This window comes from Parambassis ranga, unplaced genomic scaffold (assembly GCF_900634625.1).
Source record: "Parambassis ranga unplaced genomic scaffold, fParRan2.1 scaffold_223_arrow_ctg1, whole genome shotgun sequence".
Taxonomy (NCBI): domain Eukaryota; kingdom Metazoa; phylum Chordata; class Actinopteri; family Ambassidae; genus Parambassis; species Parambassis ranga.
The window spans coordinates 1-22500 of record NW_021144771.1 but is presented as its reverse complement, the minus strand read 5'-3'; the positions used below and the strand labels follow the sequence as shown (position 1 = coordinate 22500).

Below are 22500 nucleotides of genomic sequence, written 5' to 3'. Positions count from 1 at the left end.
AAAAACAATAACATCAAATTCAGCAGTATTCACTCACTGCCTGCCTCACAGCTCGGACTGAGTGTAGGACAGGGTGTTACCGTAGTTCAGGGCCTCGGGTGCAGTCCATTTGATCGGAATCTGTTTGAGTCCGGATGAAGAATAAACACCGTCGTCCTCCTGACGACTCATCCCAAAGTCACTGATCTTCAACACGCTACCATCCCCCACCAGACAGTTCCTCGCTGCCAGGTCCCTGAGAGACGGTTTCATGGTGGACAGATGAAGACAGATACATACACAGACAGACAGGTCTATATAGTTTAGACAGACTGACCTGTGGATGCAGTTTTTACTCTCCAAGTACGCCATCCCAGCAGCAGCATCCACTGCGAAGCGAAGCAGCTGCTTTGTCTTCAACTCATCTTTCTTCTTCCTCAGAAAGGACAGAAAGTCTCCACCTGGAAGACACAACACAGGCATGTGTACCAACACAGCTGTAAGAAACTGACCTAGAAAAAGAGATCAGGACAAACACCCACCAGGAACAAGCTCCATCACAATGTAGATGGGCTGTCGCTGTGTACAAACCCCAATCAGCTTTACGATGTTCGGGTGGTCATACTGCTTCAGGATTCTGCAGCCAATCACAGACAGTCAGTGAGACAATTACAGAAATGTCTCCTTGTAAAATTAATGAAAGAGTGCTGATGAAAATTCTTAGTTATCTAGGTCATTATTTTGTTCAAGAGTTTAAAGCAGGGCAACTGTTTAGAGTTCCTTGAAGATCTCTCACCAGTTTTAGTGCCCCACTTCAAGCTCCTAATGTTTGTTCCTTTGTTGTTGTAGAGAGCTCACCTGGCCTCAGATAAGAAGCGGATCTTCAGCTCCGGAGGTAAATCTTCCTTACAGGTTTTTACAGCGACTGGCGTTTTGTCACGCTGCAGTGTTCCTTTAAACACCTCACCAAAGTTACCCTGATAACAGGAAGAGAGTAGGGCATGATGAGAAGCCAGCAGGCATGGTGGAAACAATGGGCCTCATGCAGCAACAGTCTCTTAAATTTCTCTTATATATTTGTTGAGAGAAAAAGTAAGAGGAAACCCCAGATGCATCAAACATTCTTACCTCCTATCTGCTCTCACCCAGGTCTGCTGAATGCTATGCTAATTAGCATATATGACGCCCACATTCAGCAGACCTGGGTGAGAGCAGATTTGAGGTAAGAACCACTTACTCTTTCTTCTAACAAAAATATAAGAGAAATTTAAGAGAATGTTGCTGCATGAGGCCCATTGTTCAAAAGTGACTGAAAAACAGGAAATGAGGTCACCTTTCCCAGGAGCTCCCCCAGAACCACATCCTCATGGTTCAGGATCCATTTTTTATCCTGCAGATAAAAACCCAGCCATCACTTCACAGAAAAAGAAGAGGTCAACACGTGTGTTCACATGTACACGGCAAACATGGAAGCAATGTGTGTGTTATTTGTGTGTGTTAACATGTGTGTGTAGGAGCAGTTGCCTTGACGACAGGGTTCAGTAGGACGACTCCAGACTTCTTGGTGATGACCTGCTTGGTGGAGAAGTGATGCTCGATGAGCTGAGGGATGGTGGAGAAACCCGTCCCCTCAAAGCGGTACTGATTCTACCAAAGAGAGAGAGACATGTTTACAGACTGACGACAATGTTCCGACTGTTCTACTGTTGTCGTCACAATTTGTGTACATACATCGGCATACTGGATGATGAAGTGTCGCCTCTGTTCATCAGAGAACACCGACAGGACGTACTCGCCCGGTTTGCCATGACTCTCCCTGACCAAAAAGTCTCCTTGTTGCCTCAGTAACTCCTGAGCCTCAGTGCGGGGGATGGCTCCGTGGTACCACTCCTGCTCCGCCAGGGGGCGCTCTGACGTGGGGATCACATCAAAGAACTGCTGCAGGGAGAAATGCAGGGTGATTCAGTTAGTCTGCACCGTTCGGGAAAACAGGCAAGGCCGAAACAGTACATATACAGTGCTGATTGTAAGTGGATCTCACCGAGGTGGAGGAGCCCAGCATGGCTTTAGGAGACCGAATCATGCCTGCCAAAGAGTGGCGGAGCGTGTCAAAGCGAGAGCTCCTCTCCTTTGTTTTATCCTGAAAACACAAACAAAGTCACTAAAGACGCACACGAGCCTCTATCAATGCTTTTGGACTGTAGCAAAAATATTTACAGTAGATCCAACAGAGCGGGCATCGTCCTCATATGGTAGTGCTGGGGGAGCTGGAGGTGGGGGAGGAGAGGAGGCGGCAGCAGCCATCGTGGCATCCAGCAGGGCCTTCTGGGAGGCCAGACGAGCCTCTGAGCCACGTAGTGATTGAACAGCTTGACGGAGCTCAAGGAGCGAGAGTTTCTGACTGAGCAGAAGGACACAGCTGAGGACAGACAGGGCAGTGAGGACAAGCAAGACAACTCTCTGTGTGACAGTTCCAGAGAGTCCACCTGCACTTACTCGCTTTTCCTCTCAGCACTTTGCTGACTCGTCTGAATTTTAGTGTCGAGGTCGTCCACCAACACCTCCTTTGTCCGCAGATTTTGCTGAGTCAGTGCCAGTTCCTCTGTAGCCGATGACAACCTGGAAATTGATCGATCACAAAGAATGTCTCTTACAGACTTTTCTCTATGGTGGATTACAGGAAACAAAGATCTGAGTTCTAGAATGTAGGAGCTCACATGGCCTGCAGGCTGTCAGCCGTCAGCGTGTTCCACAGAATCTCGTTGGCTGGTAGGCTGTCCGTCTCCTCCAGCAGAGAGGAATCAAACTCCACACTTGGCTCTGGTGTCTCTGGAGACCTGAGACCGGAAAACAAATGCCAATGGTAAGAGAGGAGACCAGGAGCACAAGGAGTGTGTCATTTTCATGGTTACCAAATATTTCCTGACCTGTAAGCATCAATGAAGTGTTGGTACTCTGCGAGCGGGTCAATCTGCTGAACGGCTGCTGAAATCTCTTGATGAACCCTCACGATCTCCTCAGTCAGCAGGCTGCTGATCTCACAGTACTCCTCCAGGATACTTTTGCTGCGGTACAAGTACAAGTCTCACAGTACTCCTTCAGGAAACTTTTACTGCACTAAGTGTGATTCATACTTCTGCGTCAAATCGCCCTCTACGGCGCGCAGAGCCTCACACGTTGACTTGATGGGCACAAAAACCTCTAGAAAATTGTAATTATGCTTTAAAGCGACGCAGACCACAATCGCTGAGATTGGTTGGCTTGGGAGTAGCGCTGGGCGGCATGACCAAAATTCTATATCACAGTATTTTATTTTTTATATTATTATAACCGTTTCCGGTATTTGAGGGGTTTTTTGCCCCCAGGCATGACGTGTATCCCAGTACATACTTCATGAGAAACTCTTCATACGGCTCTCCTACTGCAGCGCGCACACACAGGTTTTGAAGCCGTTTCGCTGCAGAAGCAGCAGTTTAGGTGAACATGTATGAGGCGGAGATATTTGGGAAAACAAGCAAAACCGTAAAACTCCCAAACAGAAGCAACATCTTCCTCTTCCTCCTCCGCATCAAACATGCTTGTTTACCTAAACTGCTGCTTCTGCTGTGTTCAGCACGTCTTTAAAACCTGTGTGTGCTGCATGCTGCAGTGGGAGGGCCGTGTGAGGAGTTCACACAAACAATTTACCACCGCGCTACATTTAAGCTATTTAAACCGCTGTTGCCAGTATATGAATATAAAAAACATTTTTGGTGCGAACCTACTACACAACACATTTCCACTATTTCGGACTTCACTGCTGCTCCTGCACCACCACTTATAAAAACTGGTTGTTGACTAGGTGTGATCATGGACCAGATCGAAGTGAGCAAATACAATCATGTTTCAATGTATCCTCACAGGAAGTGCCAGAAGCTAAAAGAATTTACCAGACACTTTCACCATGACCATTCAAGGAAAGAAGCCCGCCCCTACTGCACTGGAGGTGAATTGCACCAAGACAAGAAACTGACAAAGTTTCAGTGGTTCATGAAGCCATTCGATGCAGAAGTATAAATCAGGCTTAAGGTTTCAGCGGTGACTGGACTCACAGGGCAAGTGTCATGTCCTCCTGCATCCTCTGCAGGCCATCAAGCAAAGCAGGCATAGCGTGGTGACGATGTTCATCTTGCTGTGTTCGTGCACCACACACTGCCAACACATACTGATTATGAAGATTGTGGAGCTTTGCTGTGGCTTTGTCATACCGCTCACGTGCACGCTCTGCCTCCCGCCCTGTGATTGGATAAGACATGGGGAGGGTAGAGCTTCAAGTTTCAGGACTGAACTCCATGAACTCTGCAGAGAGATGGGAACAAACCTTTAACCAGAGCCTCTCTGTATTTCTCTTTGGCACTGTTTGCATCACGGCTCAGCTGACGATATGTCGCCTTCAGCTTCTCCAGGTCACTCCTGGTCACCTAGCAACAACAACCAACAACATGGCGATGGAAGGCAATTCGAACAAAAACCTCGAGGGCCAAACTTCGGCCCCAGCTTTCCTCAGCATGAACACACGGTCACATCACTTGCAGCTGACCTTGTGGTTATGACTCTCCAGCTGCTGATGAAGACTCTGGTAGCTCTTCTTCACCTGCTGCTTGTCCCGGATCAGCGTTGCCAAGCGGTGCAGAGGACCCGAGTTCAGATCGTCAGCGTGACTCCTCATGATGCGACCCAGTGCCTCCGTCTGACGGATCATCTGTGACCATGACTGACACAGACAGAAACAGTAAGGCCGGGTCATACGGTGGGCTGCGCCCGCATACGGAGCCCACGGGTGATTGTCTCACCTTACTGACGGTGCTGACGTAATCCGCAGCTTCCTGTTTCTCTGTTTGCTGAGTCATACTGAGCAGCAGTGCAGCGTACTCTTTATCACTTTTCACCCGCAGAGTCATGAAGCGCTTCACTGTCTCCAGCAGCTAGAGGGCAACATGTTTACAGACAGTTACACAGTGAGGAAGAGGCTGCTCCAATCATTCCTTAAAACTGGACTGACGGTGGAACAGTGAGGAGGAAGAGGCTGCTCCAATCATTCCTTAAAACTGGACTGACGGTGGAACAGTGAGGAGGAAGAGGCTGCTCCAATCATTCCTTAAAACTGGACTGACGGTGGAACAGTGAGGAGGAAGAGGCTGCTCCAATCATTCCTTAAAAGCCACATTTAAAGTTGGACTGACGGTGGAACAGTGAGGAGCACCAGCACCATCGGGTCAGACTGAGGACACCCACCTCCACACTGTCACACCATCAGCAGAACACCAACGGGCTGTGTCTGTGTGTAAGAGGAAAAACTGTACCTTTAACTCCCAGTCCTGCAGCTTCAGGAGTCCCTCGTGGGAATTCCTCAGATCCCGACCGAACCCCATCCCGGATCACAGACTCTCTCTAACGACGGGGGCGAGCGGGGAATGATTGCATGGTCCTGTGAAGAGAGAATAAAGACAGGATCAGCTGATTGTACTTACTGCAGAACACGGAACCAAACCACAAACAGCACCGAACTGAACGTTGCACATGAAATCCAAATCACTCGAACCTGTCTGATAACTCAGATCCTTCTTACATGATTTATATCGCGTCAACTTTTCTTCCTGTTGCACTGAACAACTTCAAAATTTAGACCTTAGAGACCTCCAAAGACCAGACCTTCAGTCCAAACCACTGTAAGCCTTCTTCTCTGGTGGCTCGAAGACCTCAAACTGCAGAAAACCCGTTTTGGAGCCGCTGGCTGACTCAAATTCCTGTCGGAGGGTGTAAATCTGAAGCTAGGCTAACGCTAGCCGCGGCTCTTCCCTGAAACTAGTGGGGACCGAAGGTAACATGCTAACAGGGTTTTCCACCGGGAGGACGTGAAACCTGGAGCTGGCGGACTAATGACAAAGCTACACTACAGACAGAAACACACGACCACACAGATGAACGGTTTCTCTGCCTCCGGTTCACGGTCTTTCCTCCGGTAAATAAAGAAAAGATGAAGGGGAGGAGGAGGACCGTCAGGAGGGGCTTTGCTGTTTTTGTACTTCTTCACCGCCGCACTCTCTCACCGGAAAGCGGCTTTATGCGACGGGAGAGTCGCTGTCCGGTCACCGTTGTTCTCTGCTGTCCCCGGCCGAACTCATTCCTTGTTGTTCTCCGTGATTCTCTTCTTCCTCCCCCGGCTTCACCTCCTGTCGTCCCCGGCTACAGAGCTAGCGGCTAACGGCTAACGGCTAACAGGGAGGGGCATCCGCGGGAAACGGAAAGGGGGGGGGGGTACTCATTTCAAGGAAGAAAACAAACAAACAGACGAACAAACAAACAAACAAACATGTCAACAATAAGGAATGAGACGGCAGCAGGTGAGCAGCAGTCCGCCCTAACCTGAGGGTTTACAGACATGTCAGCCACGGCTCACACCTCCAGGCACCGTGCTTCAAACTTATCCTTCACATTATTCAGTTTAAATGCTCACCAGCTATTCATGGCCTTCGTGTTATCCCAGTCTGAACCACTAGATGGTGTAGTGAGGCAGTGTACAGTCTAGTCTGACTCCATAAGAGCAGCCTCCAGCAGCAGTCTGCATGAGGGTCTGCTGGATCAGCTCCGTGCCCTCTGTGGCTGCAGGGACCAGGCTTCTAGTCCTCCACCTGCTGATGTCTCTGAAGGAAGAGGAGGCTGCGTCTTGCTGTACCTGGAACACCAGTGATTCTGCTGCTTGTGTCAGAGTTCTACACATGCAGCTACAGTTGAGTCTCTTAAAGTCAGCGCCCCCTCTTTTAACTCTATGCTAAAAGCATGTGTTAGATCTGAAGTATTTCCTCTGACTGCTTCCATAGGATTCAGGAAGGTGAGCTGCAGCAGGTGCTGCTGATCCTCAGCAGGTGTGCAGACCTCTATAAAAGCAGATGTCTGCAGCATTTAGGTGTGTGTTAACCAGTGGTGGAAAGTACTTAAGTTATTTTTTATGTATTTATACTTTAATATAAGTAAGATTAAAATTAAGAAACCTTTATTAGCCCCACAAAGGGGAAATGGCTTTTTTGCAACAGCAGATACAGAGCAAAGGAATGAATGAATCTACAGCAGGAACACTGACACAGTAAACATGCTGAATGCCTGTTTGTTATCAGCAGCCTCTCTGTTCACTTGATGCCCACAGCCTGCCTCATGACACACAGACCTGTCCACAGCTGCTTCTGGACTGAACATGGACATTTACTACACATGCTCCATTTGACTTTGATTATTTTAACCTAAGTCATACAGCAGGACAAAGATCCAAAGCAGAATGACAGAAAAATGAAGAATCAAGGTTTTAGACCAGTCAAAGTACCTCAGCCCCACTGAAATGCTGTGCTGGACCTTAAGGGGACTGTGCATAAGAACAGAGCAAACAAAATTCCATTTTTAGATTTTTTCACCTTCTCAAGTCAGTAAAAATCCTGTGATGTCAGTGATGTCACCACAAACACTTTGTAGCATCCTCCAGTTGGGTTGGACATACAGAGATAAATATCTGAGGACTCCGGCTGCCATCAAGGGAGATCTCCTGCCCCCATCAGTCCTAATCCAAAATCCAGCAGCCATCAGCATGATGCTAGTGGTGTATGGTTTTTCTCTCTTCTTCCTCTACCTCCGTTTGTCTAGAGAGCAAACTTACCAAAATAAAAGCACACTAGCTGTATGCTGCACAGGATCATGTTCTACAGAACCAGTTGATCCATTGATCCCGACCTGCTCTGGCAAGGAAGTGAACTGAAGTAATCACATTCAGGTCTTGAATTCTCAACATGCGATGCAGCAGAGCTCAGTGACATGTGGGGTTTGTCCCCTGTCCCGTCATATTTCTATAAAGACATCATCACAAACATGGAGGGAGTCCCTTCAGTGACTGCACCTCTTTCATTATTATCTATAGGAGTGATTATTGTGGGAGCACTATTTACACTACTGTTGCTTGTTTTATGATAAGAAGAAGTTTGAAAACACAACCCAGAGAGTAAAAATAAGTAAAAGTAAAAAGTAAAGTAAAATCCAGCAAATGGGCGCAGAGTGTGGGTGGGGCTGGAACCCAGAGGAATGAAAGAAGAGTTTCTGTCCAACCGGTTGGAGACATGACAGGTTCATCTGTGCTGAAGTGAAGACAGCAAACAAAACATCAGCAAGGAGAGGACAGGGACAGAGTCATACACAGAACAAAAGTCCAACATCAAGTTTAACACAAAACAACCATTGTGTGTGTGTGTGGGGGGGGGGGGGGGTCTGGTTTACTGGGACAGTGGCAGAACAAGGGAGAGAAACAGAGAGAGAGGGGGGGAGGGAGGGAGGGAGTGTCTGCCAGTAGAACAGGTTTGGGTGAGGCGGCCGAGCGGGCTTCACACACTGTGACAAGGAGAGTGAGGGAGCGGAGTCAGATTTGTTGAGTTGGAACTTTATTAAAGAACGGAGAAGAAGAAGTCCGATCTGTGAAGAAGTGGAGGACGCTGCTGTGGATCTGTGAGCAGGTGAGTCTCCTCAAGCCGTTTGTCCTGACTATGAGACAAGTATGCTCCTAAAAGTATCAGCTAATAGTGTCATCAAGATACTTTGTTATTGGCAGAAGAGTAATGGAAGTACTCTGTATAAACGGTTACTCTGAGTATTAGGAGTACTTATTACACAGAATGAGTGCACTGTACATGTACACTGCTTTCTGTGAAAGTACTCCAGTATTTTCATTCATGAATGGGGCCAATAATCAATAACTCTAATGTGAACTAAACTTCAGCACATATCAGCTACTGTCCAGGATTCAGGTCTATTGATCCCTAATCAAAGCCTCCTCTCTCTTGTCAGACTGCCTCTCTTCTGACTGGCCAGCTACCTGATTGGTTGGTGTTTTTGTCCCACCTTCCTGTGACAAACTACAATGTCATCAAACATCAACGTCTCCCTTGACAACCCATACGGTCAGGTGACCATTCCACGAGCCAAGCTCCGCCCCACGGACAATGACGGCACAGTGATAGCCAATCCGATTGCTCTGAGCAGTAATGACGGAAACCCATATGGCGTGTCAAGCTCTGCCCCGCCCCCACCATATATGGTGAAAGAAGACGGAGGGGGTGAGGAGGAGGGGGGGCGCTGCCGTGCCTGTTGTTACCGCTGCAGGAGGAAGTGATGTCAGCACTAAAAATGAGGTGATGTCACCACAGGAGCAAGCGATGTCAGCAATGCAGGAGGTGATGTCCCTGCAGTGATGTCACACTGTAAGGAAGATTTATTTATTTTGAAAAAACAGGAAGGACATAAATGGAAAGGACAAAGAAGAAGAAGAAGAAGCAGGAAGTGGACTGCAGCAGAAGCAGGAAGTGGACTGCAGCTGTCGTTTCCTCGGTGACAGAGCACAGAAGATTTTTTCCCTTTATTTACTTTCGAGCAAACAATCGATAAACATGATCACAGTTGCTGTTGTTGTTAATTTCAGGTTTACTTTTCCTTTTAAACAACTTTTAAAAACAGCCTGTGAGTTCAGATACAAAATGGCTGCCACTTTGAAACATTATCAAACCCTTCACGGCACGCAGGTAAAACATGTGAAGTGTATGGATATTATTTAGATGTTTTGACAGCAGCACAGCAGGTAACACTCCACATGAATCAGTGTCAGTGCCAGGAAGCTGTATTATGATACGAATCCTTATTTCTTGTAGAGTTTAATTTTACGTATTTGCTGATGAACAAAGTGAGTGAACATGTGTGTGATATATATATGAAGCAGGAAGTGTTCATACTGTTTCTAACAATGATTTTAGTCTGTGAATCAGGACATGGAGAAGAAATAAAGGTTATTTACTGGACACTGTTGATTTTCTGACTTTTGACATGACCGCTGAAAACCATCAGTCCCCATCTCAGAGCGCACATCAACGAGGCCTAAGATGTGTTCAGACCTTTTAGACTTGTCCTCTCTGTCGCTAAGCGACCTCCATCTGGCCATACTGAGCAGTAACCTGATAGGTCCAATGCAGCAGCCAATAGAAGCTTAAGAACAGCTCCACTTTCTATTGGCTGATCAGGTTACAGGTCAGATTATTGATCACTTTACCTGCTTTTGATTGAACATTTAGGAGTCTGTTCTAAACGACATGAGGTTTCAAACATTTCTGTGTGATCGGGTTAAATCTTATCTCTATTGTTCCATATTGATATTTGTTTTCTTTATATTTATCTTAATTCATATAAACAGTCACATGACTGTTGCTACTGTGTGTCCACGTACTGCAGCTTTTTGGCCAAGCAAGGCTGAATTATTGATGAAGATGAGTCTCTCTCTCTCTCCCTCTCAGGTAGGAAAGAGAGCAACATTACAGAGAAGAGTCGACAACGCAGACAGAAGGAATCGAAGTCAAAGGGGGTGAGAAGAGGAAGGCAATTTAAAAAATAAGGAAAATGTGCACCGGATAGAAAAGTCCAACCAAAAACAGAAGAAATGTATAAAAGAAGAGCAGGAGACAAACTGGACACAAAGAGACAACAGGAAACAAAGAGACAACAGGAAACAAAGAAAGAAGACAACAACAAAGAACCACAGGAAAACAAAAGACCGTAAAACAAGAAGGGCTGCAACAAAAAGAAGATGTGACGGACGACACAGGGAGAACTTCATCTACTGCAGCCTGTCAGAGAGCAGCAGGTGGTTTGTATTCATTCACTTTTATTGATTTATTGTTCATATTTTCTGTGTCGGAGCTGCACTCTGACCAGTCTGATCCGGAACAGATCGCATTCATCCGACCAAATGTCTGAGAGAAAACAGGAAGTGGAAGAAGAGGAGGAAGTGACCTGCCAGCCCCTCCCCTCTCTGCCCTCACCTGCTGTTGCAGAGACAGTGATGTCACTGAGGAGGCAGGACCTTGTGTGCATTGTGTGTTTTGGCAGCTATGACTTAACCACACGACTGCCTAGGCGACTTCACTGTGGCCACGCCTTCTGCCAGGCATGTCTGAAGAGACTGGATACAGTCATCAACGAACAGGTAACAGGGGACATCGTGGAATTTAAGTGTGTGAGAGGTTTGAAGTAAGGTCAGTGAAAACAGACTCACTCTCCTCCCCAGGTGTGGATCCCGTGTCCTCAGTGTAGACAGAACACACCTCGGCCCAGGGGAGGGGCGGCTGGGCTGGACCTGGACTTGGCCTCCTTCCTGGGAGTGAAGGCCCAGCAGACCTGCACCTCCTCCTGCTCCTCCTGGAGCTCCAGCCACAGGGAGGGATCATCGGCTGCTCATGCTGCACAGGACGGGAAGCTGTGGCTGGGGAAGGAGGTCACAGATGACGGCTGGTCACATGGAGGTCTGGCTGAGCCGCGCTTCCATCGCTATAGCAACTGCTGCCCGCCTGCATCCTCCTGGCTATGCTGCTGGTTTTGCTACCCGGGACGGGGCTAACACAGATAGAGACTGACTAACAAATGTGCTCCTTCATGCTCTCACACTTGTCATTAGAAACAAGAGAAGATAAAACTTCCCTTGTACATGTGTAAAAGCTACATTACGATTAAAATCATCGAGTTTATTTCACTGAATACCTGTCGCTCAGTTTGTGCTTCAGCAGCAGCTGTCTTCGGTCAGAAGGTGTCTTGTAATGAGGCTCATTCAGGTAACTCAGGGACCTGACAACGTAAAACTCAAACCTGCAGAACAAACACTCATTATTGGTTATTATTTATTTAATTATACATTTCACAAAAGAAGCAGAAACACAGGGAGCTTCAGGCGTCTGAATTCAGAGCAGATTTCACATAAAAAATACGTATGAACTAGGCTGATAGCTGTGATTGGGTAATCAATAAAACTTCATTCAAGCTCTGTTGATGGACGGAGAGGAACATTTCTGTTTGATGATGATGTTGGAGAACACGTCTTTCTGGGCGTATGACAGACCCAGAACAGTCAGAGACAGACAGACAGAAGAGGTTTGGCAGAGTCCCCTTTAAGGCACAGGGCATTCTGGGAGTTTGAGTTCCCGTCTCTCCACGGCATCCACAAAGACAACGTCTTAAACTCCTCCTCATCAGGCCCCCCCCCTTGAATCTGCAGTATGCCCAATCAGAGGCTGCCAAGGCCCTCTCCAACTCTGATTCGCTGGCCAGGTGTCAGATCGAAGCTAAAGTCTTTGGGAGCTTCAAACAGCAAGACGATAGTGGAGCCGAGGTTAAACTCCCCCACAGCCTCGCCCTTCTGTAAGGCCACGCCCCCTCTGTCCACAGAGAGCACGTCCCCTTCCCCTGCAGGCTTCAACACCTGATCGCAAACGGTCGAGTAGTTGCGATCGTGGAAGGAGCCTTTCCTGTAGCGCGGGGCGTTGGTCTGAAGCTCCTGAAGACAGAAAACCAAAACAAGTAAACAACAAACAGCAAACTATTATTGGTTCTTCACAAGCCACAAAAGGAACATTGATTGTAAACAGCGTCCTGCTGATTAATCACCTGGTCGAAGTAAACTCTGATGGACCCAACGTTTGTGGCTCCAACAGCTGTTAAGGAGAAGAAGCCATGCTGCCATTGGCCGATCAGTGCCACGCGCTCGTTGAGGCAGAAGAGCTCTTTTACCCATCGAGCCACGCCAGGGTTAACGGACATCAGTGAACCTACCAAGCACGAAAACATGTATGAAGACCGGCAATAAGGGACAACAGCCACTCCAGTCTCCTATACAGACTCACCTGGGAAGTGACGTCGGAGCTCCACCCTCCAGTCGGCTGGTGAATGAAAACAGTGGTAATCACCTGGTGCCAGGTAGACCACCACATGGTACAGGTCGCTGTCAGGAGATGTCAGAAGGAGGTCCCTGAAGGAGGAGGAGCACGAGCCTGATGTGGGAACATCAGGAACAACCAATCAGACTCAAAAGCTGCAGTCCAATATGGCAGCATCAGAACGGGCCATGGTCTTACCATTATTCTGCCTCGTCTGTGGACCCAGGAAGTTCTCAAGACTGTAGGTGACCCCCTTCACCTGTTCCACCTCCGAGTTCTTCACCCGACCAAAGTGAAGGATCCTCCCGTCAGCTGGGGAAATCTGACACAGAAGACAGAGCTAAGTCCACATTAGGTGTCAGAACCTAGATACACTCACAGTCCTGTCCTATCAGGGGTAGGAGGAGCAGGAGGAGGAGCAGCAGGAGGAGGAGGAGCAGGAGGAGGAGGAGCAGGAGGAGGAGGAGGAGGAGGAGGAGGAAGAAGAGAACGTACTAGGAAGGATGAAGCGCAGACCGGTCGGACTGCAGGTTTGAGACGTCGAGAGAAAAATTCTCCAAGATTCCTGTAGTGATGTAAATCCTCCACCGCTGCCTCCTAGTGGGTAAACAAAGGAACACGCCGAAGGATTAAGTACAAACAACAAAGCATCAACAAACTATCAAACAACAATAACAAAGGCTAACCTGCATGTTGACTCCAAAGGTCCAGATGTAGAGAGAGAGGACAGGTTTTCGGAGCCACGTAGGGAGCTCCAACCCGTTCAGACGACCCCAGGCCCGAGAGAGGAGGCGCGTTGGAATGGAGCGATACAACGCCACCTGCAGGAACATACAAACACGACACCCTTATTATCTGGCTTAAAGAGGAACAAAGACGAGGAGGTGGAGGAGGATGTCAAAGAAGACACGATAGTAGACTACAGTTATTAAACTATTGCTGCTTGTTGGAGGGACCTTGAACACAGCACAGAGCTGCTTCTTCAGGTAACCTGAAAGCACCACACTCACCTCAACTTTACAGGGGGCAGAGTTACAGAGTCTCAAAGTCTCTGTAGGATCAATAACTCGTGTATCTACTCAAGGGACTCAGTGAAAATCTGAGCCATGAGAAGCTGGTCAGGGCCCATCAGTCTGACCGATTGATCCCATGATTAGAGAACAGATGACCAGGAGCATAAAGTGAAGGCAAAAGAAGGAGCCATCAAACCATCACTCTTACCCGATTGGCCAGTGGCCGTAAAGCACTGATGGACAACACATAACAGAGGAAGGCGAGTGGGCGGCGACGCCAAGCGGCGGGGCGACACACACTTCCACTGAGCGCGCTCAGACGATGTCGGAGAGCCAAACGAGGCACCTGGAGCCTGAGTATAACAAGATTCAACCACAACGTGGGAGGAGGAGACACATGGTGAAGGAGAGGAAGAGCAGAACGATGATGAGGAGAAAAATATTTACAGAAACAACATGTATGAGGTGGGCAGGACCCACGGAGGCGGGAGAGGCAGAGGAGAGGCAGAGGAGGAGCTGCTGCAAAGCACAGCACCGCCTCCATCACTGCTGTGAGGGGGGCAGAGGGCGGGCGGTGTTCTGGGGGGGCGGTGTTCTCCTGGGGGGCAGAGGGCGGGCGGTATTCTGGGGGGGGGGGTCAGAGGGCGGGTGTTGTTGTGGGGGGGGGTCAGACGGCGTGCGGTGTTGTTGTGGGGGGGGGGTCACAGGGAGGATTAGCTTGATGGTTTCTTGCCGCAGGAACTAGGTCAGCGGGTTAGTACAGGATCAGCTAAGTTAGGCTAAAGCTAAAATAGCTGAGTTGCTAAACACACACACAGTAATCCCCCCTCCCCCAACCGGGTCAGCCTCACTTCACTTCACTTCACACTTCCTGTCACACTTCCGCTTTCATGTTTTTCATAAACGTCATGTTTTGATTTTTCGTCTCCCACCTGAACCGCGCCGCCGCTCTCGTCCTCGCCCCTCCACCTCCACCTCCTCCACCTCTCTCGGTCTCTCTCCCTCCATCAACCGTACGTCGGCACCGCCGCACCTGCCGCAGCGGGTCGCGCCCCTGACGAGCACAGTCGTCAGGACGACGAGAGAAGAACCTCACCATGAACCAGTGGTCGACGAAGACGTCGGCACACGAGTGCAAGTCGGACGGAGACACATGAGGATGAACGAGACGAAGAGTTCCGGGAGAAGGACAGACGAGTGTGTTCAGAGCAGGAGAGAGAGAAGTGTGTGTGTGTGTGTGAGAGAGAGAGAGAGAGAGAGAGAGAGAGAGAAGTGTGTGTGTGTGAGAGAGAGAGAGAGAGAGAGAGAAGCGTGTGTGTGTGTGTGAGAGAGAGAGAGAGAGAGAGAGAGAGAGAGAGAGAGAAGTGTGTGTGTGTGTGAGAGAGAGAGAGAGAGAGAGAGAGAGAGAAGCGTGTGTGTGTGTGTGTGAGAGAGAGAGAGAGAGAGAGAGAGAAGCGTGTGTGTGTGTGTGTGAGAGAGAGAGAGAGAGAGAGAAGCGTGTGTGTGTGTGTGTGTGAGAGAGAGAGAGAGAGAGAGAGAGAGAGAAGTGTGTGTGTGAGAGACGTTAATCCCACAAAGCCCCGCCCACTCTGTCAGGAGGAGGAGAAACATGGCTACAGTCAATAATAATAACACATGAACTGTTTTTAAATCCTCACCATTAAATACAAAACTGATTCAACATGCTCTGGTTTATTTCAATAAAGTAAACAAACCAGGCGCTGTGGCTCAGGTGAGTGGTTGTCCACCAACTGGAAGGTCGGTGGTTCGATCCCCCGTCTTGGCCGCAGGCCAGCGTGTCCTTGGACAAGACACTTAACCCTAAGTTGCTCCCAGTGGTTGTTGCACCACTGGTGTGTGTGAATGTGTGTGTGAAAGGGGTAAATGTGAAGTAGTGTGAAGCGCTTTGAGTACCCGAGTAGGTAGAAATAATATATATAGGTCAGGGTGATGGGATAAAATGAAAACAAATCGCTTACATATAAGCTATATAAATACAGACCATTAACCATTTACTGCCAAGGTGTATAGTTACAGAGCGGCCGTTCCAGTCAGAACCACTCAGAGCTGGTCATCAGGGGCCCAATCAGAAACTGGGCAGAGACTGTGGCTGAGTGAGAATCTACGTGACATCACCTTTCACCCCGTTAACCAATGAGTCATCTGGTCAAAACACAAACACACCAGGAAGCCCAGAGTACGCCAAGTGGTGTGACACGTCGCGCACAGTGTGACGTGTCATGTACAGGCACACACACACTAGACAACACAGCAGGACCACCTCCATTCTGGACCAGCTCAACAGCGCCCCCTGTAGAACAGCAAGTTCACAGAGTGAAACCCTCGTCAGGAAATTTTAGACCAGCGAGCCCTGTGAGAGTTTCAGATGACCTGAAGTAACCTGGACCTGCATGGAGTCACAGAGAACCATCAGAACAATCTCCAAACAAACGGTGAGGCAGGTACGATCAGCTAATATAGCCCAGAACCACCACTATAACACAACTATAACCACAGCCACTACTTTCTGACACAGATTTAGGAAAAAGTTAAATAAAGAAGTATTTTGACCACCAAGCGGCACTGGAGTCACTTTTTATTGACTAAAGCGGCCCATGGAAGCAGCTTCCTGCAGGACCGGCTCAGAGGGCTGGACCCTCCTGGACCCTCCTGCTAATGGCCGATGGTTTCATGGGACAAATGACAGATCAGGACTAAGACAACACAAGGCAGCCGATGGATTCAAGAGAAGCTGCATTTGTCCTCAGAACAGGTGGAGCTGATTCTTAGAGATATGAGACTCTTCATTGATGAAGAAGCATTGAAGCCGTTTGAGCTTCTGGATTAATGAAATCATCTGATGACAAAGAGTCTCCGTGGGAATCACCTGTTTTTTATCTGACTCAGCTCATGATTGTGTTTTAATTACAGAACAAATGGTTTTCAGGGTGTAGGTGTTGAAACGAACTCATGACTATAACAGAGGAGGTGTACCAGAACATTACGTGGTAGAAAGATATCAAATAAAACTACAGGGACTGTGTAACACAGGAACAGTGACGAGTCAGAGCTCCGTGATATAAGAGGCAACATATCCTAAAAGAAAGCTTCACTCTGTGAAGGAAGAACCCAGGAACAGGTCAAAGGACACCTGCAGCATTTTCTGCTGTAACACTGTGACTCTCCCCTGCAGGGACTAATAAGGTTTATCTTGTCTGATTGTGTTGGATTAGTTTTGATGTTACAATGATTTAAAATGCTGCTGAACCGTCTTTTAGTCCTCAGTGACACTTCCTAGACACGCCCCTCTCTCTTCTTCACGTCTCATCGTGTTGCTGTGTCTGTGAGTGTGAGTTTAAACACCGACAGGCTTTGATCGTTACCAGTGGCCACAACAAAGAGCCTCCACAGAGAGGCGCCTGTCACACAGACGGCCCGCTCATGCCCTCCTGATGGAAGCCTGCTCCTCATCTAATGTTGGCGTTTGGTTTTTAAGCCGGGCGGTTTTTGTAGTGTTGTATTTGTTTGGATTTCATCTGTCATCCATCTGCTGCCGCTCTGTGCAGCTTCTGTACCGACAGTAAAGATTCAAAACATCACAGAGCAGACGGAGTGACAACCACACCTGTGTAGGCGTAGCCAGAGGTGGTGGAACGCCATCTTCTTGCCGACTCCTCTTGTAGTGCCGGTAACCAAGGTAACCACCTCCTGTCAACAACAGGAGCGGGAGAGGCCGGGGACGAGGCAGGAAGCCACGGCCTGACGGGAGAGACAGAGCTGATTGGTTTACAGAAAACAACAGCAAGGAGGTGCAGAGCACGGGAGGAGGAGGAGGAGGAGGTGCAGAGGAGAGCTTAACAGCAAGGAGGTGTAGAGCACAGGAGGAGGTGCAGAGGAGAGCTTAACAGCAAGGAGGTGTAGAGCACAGGAGGAGGTGCAGAGGAGAGGGTAAACAGCAAGGAGGTGTAGAGCACGGGAGGAGGAGGTGCAGAGCAGAGGAGGAGGAGGAGGAGGTGCAGAGGAGAGCTTAACAGCAAGGAGGTGTAGAGCATGGGATCAGGAGGTGCAGAGGGTCAACAGTAAGGAGGTGTAGAGCACAGGTGAAGGAGGAGGAGGAGGTGCAGAGGAGAGGGTAAACAGCAAGGAGGTGTAGAGCATGGGAGGAGGAGGTGCAGAGCAGAGGAGGAGGAGGAGGAGGTGCAGAGGAGAGGATAAACAGCAAGGAGGTGTAGAGCATGGGAGGACGAGGAAGAGGAAGAGGAGGTGCAGAGCAGAGGGTAAACAGTAAGGAGGTGTAGAGCACGGGAGGAGGAGGAGGAGGAGGTGCAGAGGAGAGCTTAACAGCAAGGAGGTGTAGAGCACAGGAGGAGGTGCAGAGGAGAGGATAAACAGCAAGGAGGTGTAGAGCACAGGAGGAGGTGCAGAGGAGAGGATAAACAGCAAGGAGGTGTAGAGCACGGGAGGAGAAGGAAGAGGAGGAGGAGGAGGTGCAGAGCAGAGGAGGAGGAGGAGGAGGTGCAGAGGAGAGCTTAACAGCAAGGAGGTGTAGAGCACGGGAGGAGGAGGTGCAGAGCAGAGGGTCAACAGTAAGGAGGTGAAGAGCACGGGAGGAGGAGGACGAGGAAGAGGGGGAGGAGGAGGACGAGGAAGAGGGGGAGGAGGAGGACGAGGAAGAGGAGGAGGAGGAGGTGCAGAGCAGAGGGTAAACAGTAAGGAGGTGTAGAGCATGGGAGGAGGAGGAGGTGGTGCAGAGAAGAGGGTCAACAGCAAGGAGGTGAAGAGCACGAGGAGGAGGAGGAGGTGCAGAGCAGAGTGTAAACAGTAAGGAGGTGTAGAGCATGGGAGGAGGAGGTGCAGAGCAGAGGAGGAGGAGGAGGAGGTGCAGAGGAGAGCTTAACAGCAAGGAGGTGTAGAGCACGGGAGGAGGAGGTGCAGAGCAGAGTGTAAACAGTAAGGAGGCATAGAGCACAGGAGGAGGAGGAGGTGCAGAGGGTAAACAGTAAGGAGGTGTAGAGCACGGGAGGAGGAGGAGGTGCAGAGGGTAAACAGCAAGGAGGTGTAGAGCACGGGAGGAGGAGGAGGTGCAGAGTGTAAACAGTAAGGAGGCGTAGAGCACAGGAGAAGGAGGAGGAGGAGGTGCAGAGGAGAGGGTAAACAGTAAGGAGGTGTAGAGCATGGGAGGAGGAGGAGGTGCAGAGGAGAGCTTAACAGCAAGGAGGTGTAGAGCACAGGAGGAGGTGCAGAGGAGAGGGTAAACAGCAAGGAGGTGTAGAGCACGGGAGGAGGAGGTGCAGAGCAGAGGAGGAGGAGGAGGAGGTGCAGAGGAGAGCTTAACAGCAAGGAGGTGTAGAGCACGGGAGGAGGAGGTGCAGAGCAGAGGGTCAACAGTAAGGAGGTGAAGAGCACGGGAGGAGGAGGTGCAGAGCAGAGGGTAAACAGTAAGGAGGTGTAGAGTACGGGAGGAGGAGGTGCAGAGCAGAGGAGGAGGAGGAGGAGGTGCAGAGGAGAGCTTAACAGCAAGGAGGTGTAGAGCACGGGAGGAGGAGGTGCAGAGGGTCAACAGCAAGGAGGTGTAGAGCACAGGTGAAGGAGGAGGAGGAGGTGCAGAGGAGAGGGTAAACAGCAAGGAGGTGTAGAGCATGGGAGGAGGAGGTGCAGAGCAGAGGGTGGGAGGAGGAGGAGGAGGAGGAGGAGCAGCTGCAGAGGGTGGGAGGTGAAGGAGGAGGAGGAGGAGGAGGAGGAGCAGCTGCAGAGGGTGGGAGGTGAAGGAGGAGGAGGAGGAGGAGGAGGAGCAGCTGCAGAGGGTGGGAGGTGAAGGAGGAGGAGGAGGAGGAGCAGCTGCAGAGGGTGGGAGCGGCACTGACCTGTGTGCAGGCAGCGCTGCTGGCAGGAGTTCAGACAGAACACGCTGTGAAGCAGGAAGCAGTTTGTTCATCATGTGTCGCGTCAACACGTCACAATCATGTGAAATGAACGTAAAATCCACGAAAGACACACGTGACGGACCGACACGAGTGCACAACAACACGGAAGTAACAAAACGAAGGTTAATACCTGCTGCTTCTCCGAGCCGCTCTGCAGATCACCCTTCGCAAAGGCGCCGCCATGTTGTGTTTGCGGAAGTGACGTAACACGTCTTCTTCTACTGCTCGCTTCTCGTACTACGTTTATTAGTTTGATTGCCGTTGCTAGGCAATCTGACTTTAGTTCTTCGCCCTCTTTCTTCTTCTTCTTCTTCTTCTTCACGTTTTTTGCCGCAGCGTATCTTCAGCACACATTGGCCGATTTCAGCCATTCAACTATCAACATGTTCATCTCACAGAGGACAGTGTTTTTCACAAACTATAGTTTTTCAAATATTAAGCAATTTCGGCTTCATCTGCCAAATGTATCTGCTCCTACAGATTCCAGTTTAGTCTTGAAACGCTCATTAGATCGACCAAACTCTATCAAACTCTATCTATCAAACTCTATCAATCAAACTCTATCAATCAAACTCTATCTATCAAACTTGTGTTCAGAATTTTCTCAAAGTTGGAGGTTTTTGAGGTCTCCTCTGAGTTTAACATGGCAGGCAGGGCTGTTACCATGGTGACAGGCTGACACACAGAGGCATACACAGCAGCCATATTTGTAGTCTTTATCACACTTTAAGCATTGTATCTGTCATAGTGATCATCCTTCAGCTGATACTACTTTTCCACATTAAAGTCACTCAGCCTGAGCTTCTCATAGTCTCATGGTGTTATTCCAGCCTCAGACCTTTCATATGGTTTATTCACAGGCTGTTCTTTAAGGTCATGACTTCAGACTGTTCTTGTCTTCAGCTGTTTCTCTTTCATATTTTCATAATATTAAAACATTTTATTACTTATACTTTTCAAAATAAGAGCTTCATCTTTTTAAATTCTTAACTGTGTTTCAGCAAATTAGATTCAGATTGAGATTCTCCAGCAGTTCAGAGCAATCCTTCACATCAGCGTTCAAAGCTTCAGCTGCAGCGATCATCATTACTTATTATTGCGTCAGATTAAAACTGTGCCCCCTGCTGTCAAACATGGACATAACAGGGAGATAAACAACTCCTGTCGATGATCTGCCTCGGTCTTCTCAGCCCAAAATTTAGGTTATGTGTCAGAATGTGATGACTGAATAAACACAGCGTCCAGCTCCCACGCCTCACAAACCTTCTCCTCTGCGCTCAACGACAATAAGCGCCTGCATGACACAGTGTGCTTGTTATGACAGACACACACTGATTCAGCAGGCCACACCCTGTTCACACATTATATTCCCTCCACATGAATAACTGCAGATTCACTCTGTGTGATCAGGACCATCAGGATCAGACGTCAGCTCTGTGACCTCTGACCTCTGAGCAGCAACACACAGTCAAACTGATTATAAACAAACTTTATTTGTTCCAAAAATAGACACATTTCTCATCAGAAATATATTTTACAGCTTAAAAAACGTCTGCAGTACAGTGTGTGTGCGCTAAATGTTTGACCAGAGTAAAACAAATCAGGTGTCCTAAGGAGGCGTGGCCTGGCCACGGCATCCATGCTGTAAAAAGTATTAAATATTCACATTTTAACACGGTAAAAAATTAAAAACACAAGTACACTGCAAAAAAGAGAAAACAACCTTCAGACCGCGCGTCTGATGATCAAGGTCACACGACCTCAGTGGAAATGCTAGCAGCTCACACATCCAGACCCTGTCGAGTCAGGAAGTCTTCAAGTGCGCTTAGTCGTTCCACAAGCATCACATCTAAGTCCGCATCATCATGACAGGAGCCGTGACAGTGGCGCCGCGCAGCCATCCGTTTCCTCGGCATCATGGTAACAGGAAGTCCAGCCCCTGAACAGACACACAATTTTTTTTACATGGACTGTTTCCTCTGCGTCTTCAGTCCCAGCTGATAAACTCAATACAGCTACCTGCCCCTCATTGTGTACTACATTTCCCCGGGTACCTTGTGGCCTCTTCCTCTTCCTGGGCTGAGTAAAGTCAGGAAATAGGAGGAGCCTGCGCCGCCTCTGCTGGCCAATCAGGAGCAGCGCTCCATCCTTCTCCCGTGGTTCCTCAAAAATCGTCTCCAGACTCCTGCAGTATGAAAGAAACACTGTTTCTAACCAATGTGGTCCTCAGGACCTCCGGTGTCCAGGTGGACCTCCATGTTTCAATGTTCTGCTGTGGGCAGGTTGATGTCTTACAGTCTGGTACAAACAATGTTTTGGTGTAAGTCCCTTGTTATGAGAGCACATCATCACCTGCTCACATTACATTAGAAGATAATCCTCTATCAGCCCCCACAGGAGAAAAGCACTGTTACAGCAGCTACACAACATGAACAGAACCAACGAGGTGACCTCAGTACTGAATGGATATCGTACATTATGCTCAGGTATGGTGACAATGACAACTTATATACACATGAGAGCTGAACAGTTGTTGAATTCTCACCTGTTACCAGTGGGAGACCTGTAGTTCTTGTTGGTATAAATCTCCTCTAGACTGAATTCTTTCTTCTTCAACCTGAAATGTAAACAGGACATTTTCTTACTCCATGTTCCTGCTTCAGTCACATGTCGCCTGCTCTTACCTTTTGACCTTTGGCAGTCCCATTGGTGTGAGCGGCAGTTCTCTGGGTGTCGCTCGGCGGATTCTGATCTGTGACACTCGTTTTCCAGTCTGCTGGGCGTAAGAATATAGAAAACATCAGTTGATCATGATTATGTTTA

General features: G+C 48.8%; 4 protein-coding genes and 1 long non-coding RNA gene across 10 annotated transcripts in view; 2 read left to right on the top strand and 3 right to left on the bottom strand.

The window, feature by feature from the left end:
* The window catches only part of LOC114430243 (tyrosine-protein kinase Fer-like), a 7490-nt gene extending 1251 nt beyond the window's left edge, over window positions 1-6239 (bottom strand). The window contains exons 1-18 of one of the 4 annotated variants that reach the window (XM_028398563.1): window positions 6069-6239; window positions 5322-5446; window positions 4812-4943; window positions 4559-4732; window positions 4340-4439; window positions 4071-4254; window positions 2907-3044; window positions 2697-2816; window positions 2476-2598; window positions 2197-2398; window positions 2021-2119; window positions 1711-1917; window positions 1504-1626; window positions 1313-1369; window positions 838-956; window positions 522-616; window positions 317-440; window positions 81-235 (exon numbers count right to left, since the gene is read on the bottom strand). In XM_028398563.1, coding sequence (XP_028254364.1) covers window positions 81-235; window positions 317-440; window positions 522-616; window positions 838-956; window positions 1313-1369; window positions 1504-1626; window positions 1711-1917; window positions 2021-2119; window positions 2197-2398; window positions 2476-2598; window positions 2697-2816; window positions 2907-3044; window positions 4071-4254; window positions 4340-4439; window positions 4559-4732; window positions 4812-4943; window positions 5322-5390 — 2221 coding nt within the window. In that variant the 5' untranslated portion in view covers window positions 5391-5446; window positions 6069-6239. Of the gene's footprint in view, window positions 1-80; window positions 236-316; window positions 441-521; window positions 617-837; window positions 957-1312; window positions 1370-1503; window positions 1627-1710; window positions 1918-2020; window positions 2120-2196; window positions 2399-2475; window positions 2599-2696; window positions 2817-2906; window positions 3045-4070; window positions 4255-4339; window positions 4440-4558; window positions 4733-4811; window positions 4944-5321; window positions 5447-5587; window positions 6012-6068 lie in introns of those variants that run through there. The other 3 variants (XM_028398565.1, XM_028398566.1, XM_028398564.1) reach the window with 3 other exon arrangements.
* Window positions 6240-8347: 2108 nt separating this feature from the next.
* LOC114430249 (uncharacterized) lies at window positions 8348-9417 on the top strand. Its single transcript, XR_003669969.1, has 2 exons — window positions 8348-8507; window positions 8839-9417. It is a non-coding gene; the product is annotated as an uncharacterized LOC114430249 (long non-coding RNA).
* Window positions 9418-10344: 927 nt separating this feature from the next.
* On the top strand, window positions 10345-11568 carry rnf224 (ring finger protein 224). The gene is made up of 3 exons (XM_028398569.1): window positions 10345-10678; window positions 10765-11020; window positions 11102-11568. The coding sequence occupies exons 2-3, from the start codon at window positions 10784-10786 to the stop codon at window positions 11429-11431; spliced, it is 567 nt and encodes a 188-aa protein (XP_028254370.1). The 5' UTR covers window positions 10345-10678; window positions 10765-10783; the 3' UTR covers window positions 11432-11568.
* Window positions 11569-11691: 123 nt separating this feature from the next.
* Window positions 11692-19881, bottom strand: pisd (phosphatidylserine decarboxylase). Of its 2 annotated transcripts, XM_028398567.1 has the most exons (9): window positions 19808-19881; window positions 19618-19661; window positions 17379-17512; window positions 13427-13561; window positions 13236-13337; window positions 12939-13062; window positions 12708-12854; window positions 12472-12632; window positions 11692-12361 (listed from the first exon to the last, which is right to left on the bottom strand). In XM_028398567.1, exons 1-9 carry the CDS (start codon window positions 19858-19860, stop codon window positions 12092-12094), a joined length of 1170 nt encoding a protein of 389 aa, XP_028254368.1. In that variant the 5' UTR covers window positions 19861-19881; the 3' UTR covers window positions 11692-12091. The 2 variants fall into 2 exon arrangements, with proteins under 2 accessions (XP_028254368.1, XP_028254369.1); XM_028398568.1 differs by lacking the exons at window positions 17379-17512; window positions 19618-19661; window positions 19808-19881 and adding exons at window positions 13962-14106; window positions 14850-15085.
* Window positions 19882-21151: 1270 nt separating this feature from the next.
* Window positions 21152-22491, bottom strand: LOC114430247 (protein PRR14L). 2 transcript variants are annotated; one of them, XM_028398572.1, is made up of 4 exons: window positions 22362-22491; window positions 22223-22294; window positions 21697-21862; window positions 21152-21616 (listed from the first exon to the last, which is right to left on the bottom strand). In XM_028398572.1, the coding sequence occupies exons 1-4, from the start codon at window positions 22382-22384 to the stop codon at window positions 21593-21595; spliced, it is 285 nt and encodes a 94-aa protein (XP_028254373.1). In that variant the 5' UTR covers window positions 22385-22491; the 3' UTR covers window positions 21152-21592. The 2 variants fall into 2 exon arrangements, with proteins under 2 accessions (XP_028254373.1, XP_028254372.1); XM_028398571.1 differs by having other exon boundaries at window positions 21732-21862.
* Window positions 22492-22500: the final 9 nt, after the last annotated feature.

Excerpts from the sequence above, each read along its gene's own strand:
- rnf224 (XM_028398569.1), top strand. The coding sequence starts at position 10,784 with ATGTCTGAGAGAAAACAGGAAGTGGAAGAAGAGGAGGAAGTGACCTGC. Across the intron at positions 11,021-11,101 it reads ATACAGTCATCAACGAACAG|GTGTGGATCCCGTGTCCTCA; the intron begins GTAACAGGGGAC and ends TCTCCTCCCCAG.
- pisd (XM_028398567.1), bottom strand. The coding sequence starts at position 19,860 with ATGGCGGCGCCTTTGCGAAGGGTGATCTGCAGAGCGGCTCGGAGAAGC. Across the intron at positions 17,513-19,617 it reads GCAGCGCTGCCTGCACACAG|GCCGTGGCTTCCTGCCTCGT; the intron begins GTCAGTGCCGCT and ends CTCTCCCGTCAG. Across the intron at positions 13,562-17,378 it reads CTCTGGCTACGCCTACACAG|GTGGCGTTGTATCGCTCCAT; the intron begins GTGTGGTTGTCA and ends ATGTTCCTGCAG.
- LOC114430247 (XM_028398571.1), bottom strand. The coding sequence starts at position 22,384 with ATGGGACTGCCAAAGGTCAAAAG. Across the intron at positions 22,295-22,361 it reads GGACTGCCAAAGGTCAAAAG|GTTGAAGAAGAAAGAATTCA; the intron begins GTAAGAGCAGGC and ends TTTACATTTCAG. Across the intron at positions 21,617-21,731 it reads GAAGAGGAAGAGGCCACAAG|GGGCTGGACTTCCTGTTACC; the intron begins GTACCCGGGGAA and ends GTGTCTGTTCAG.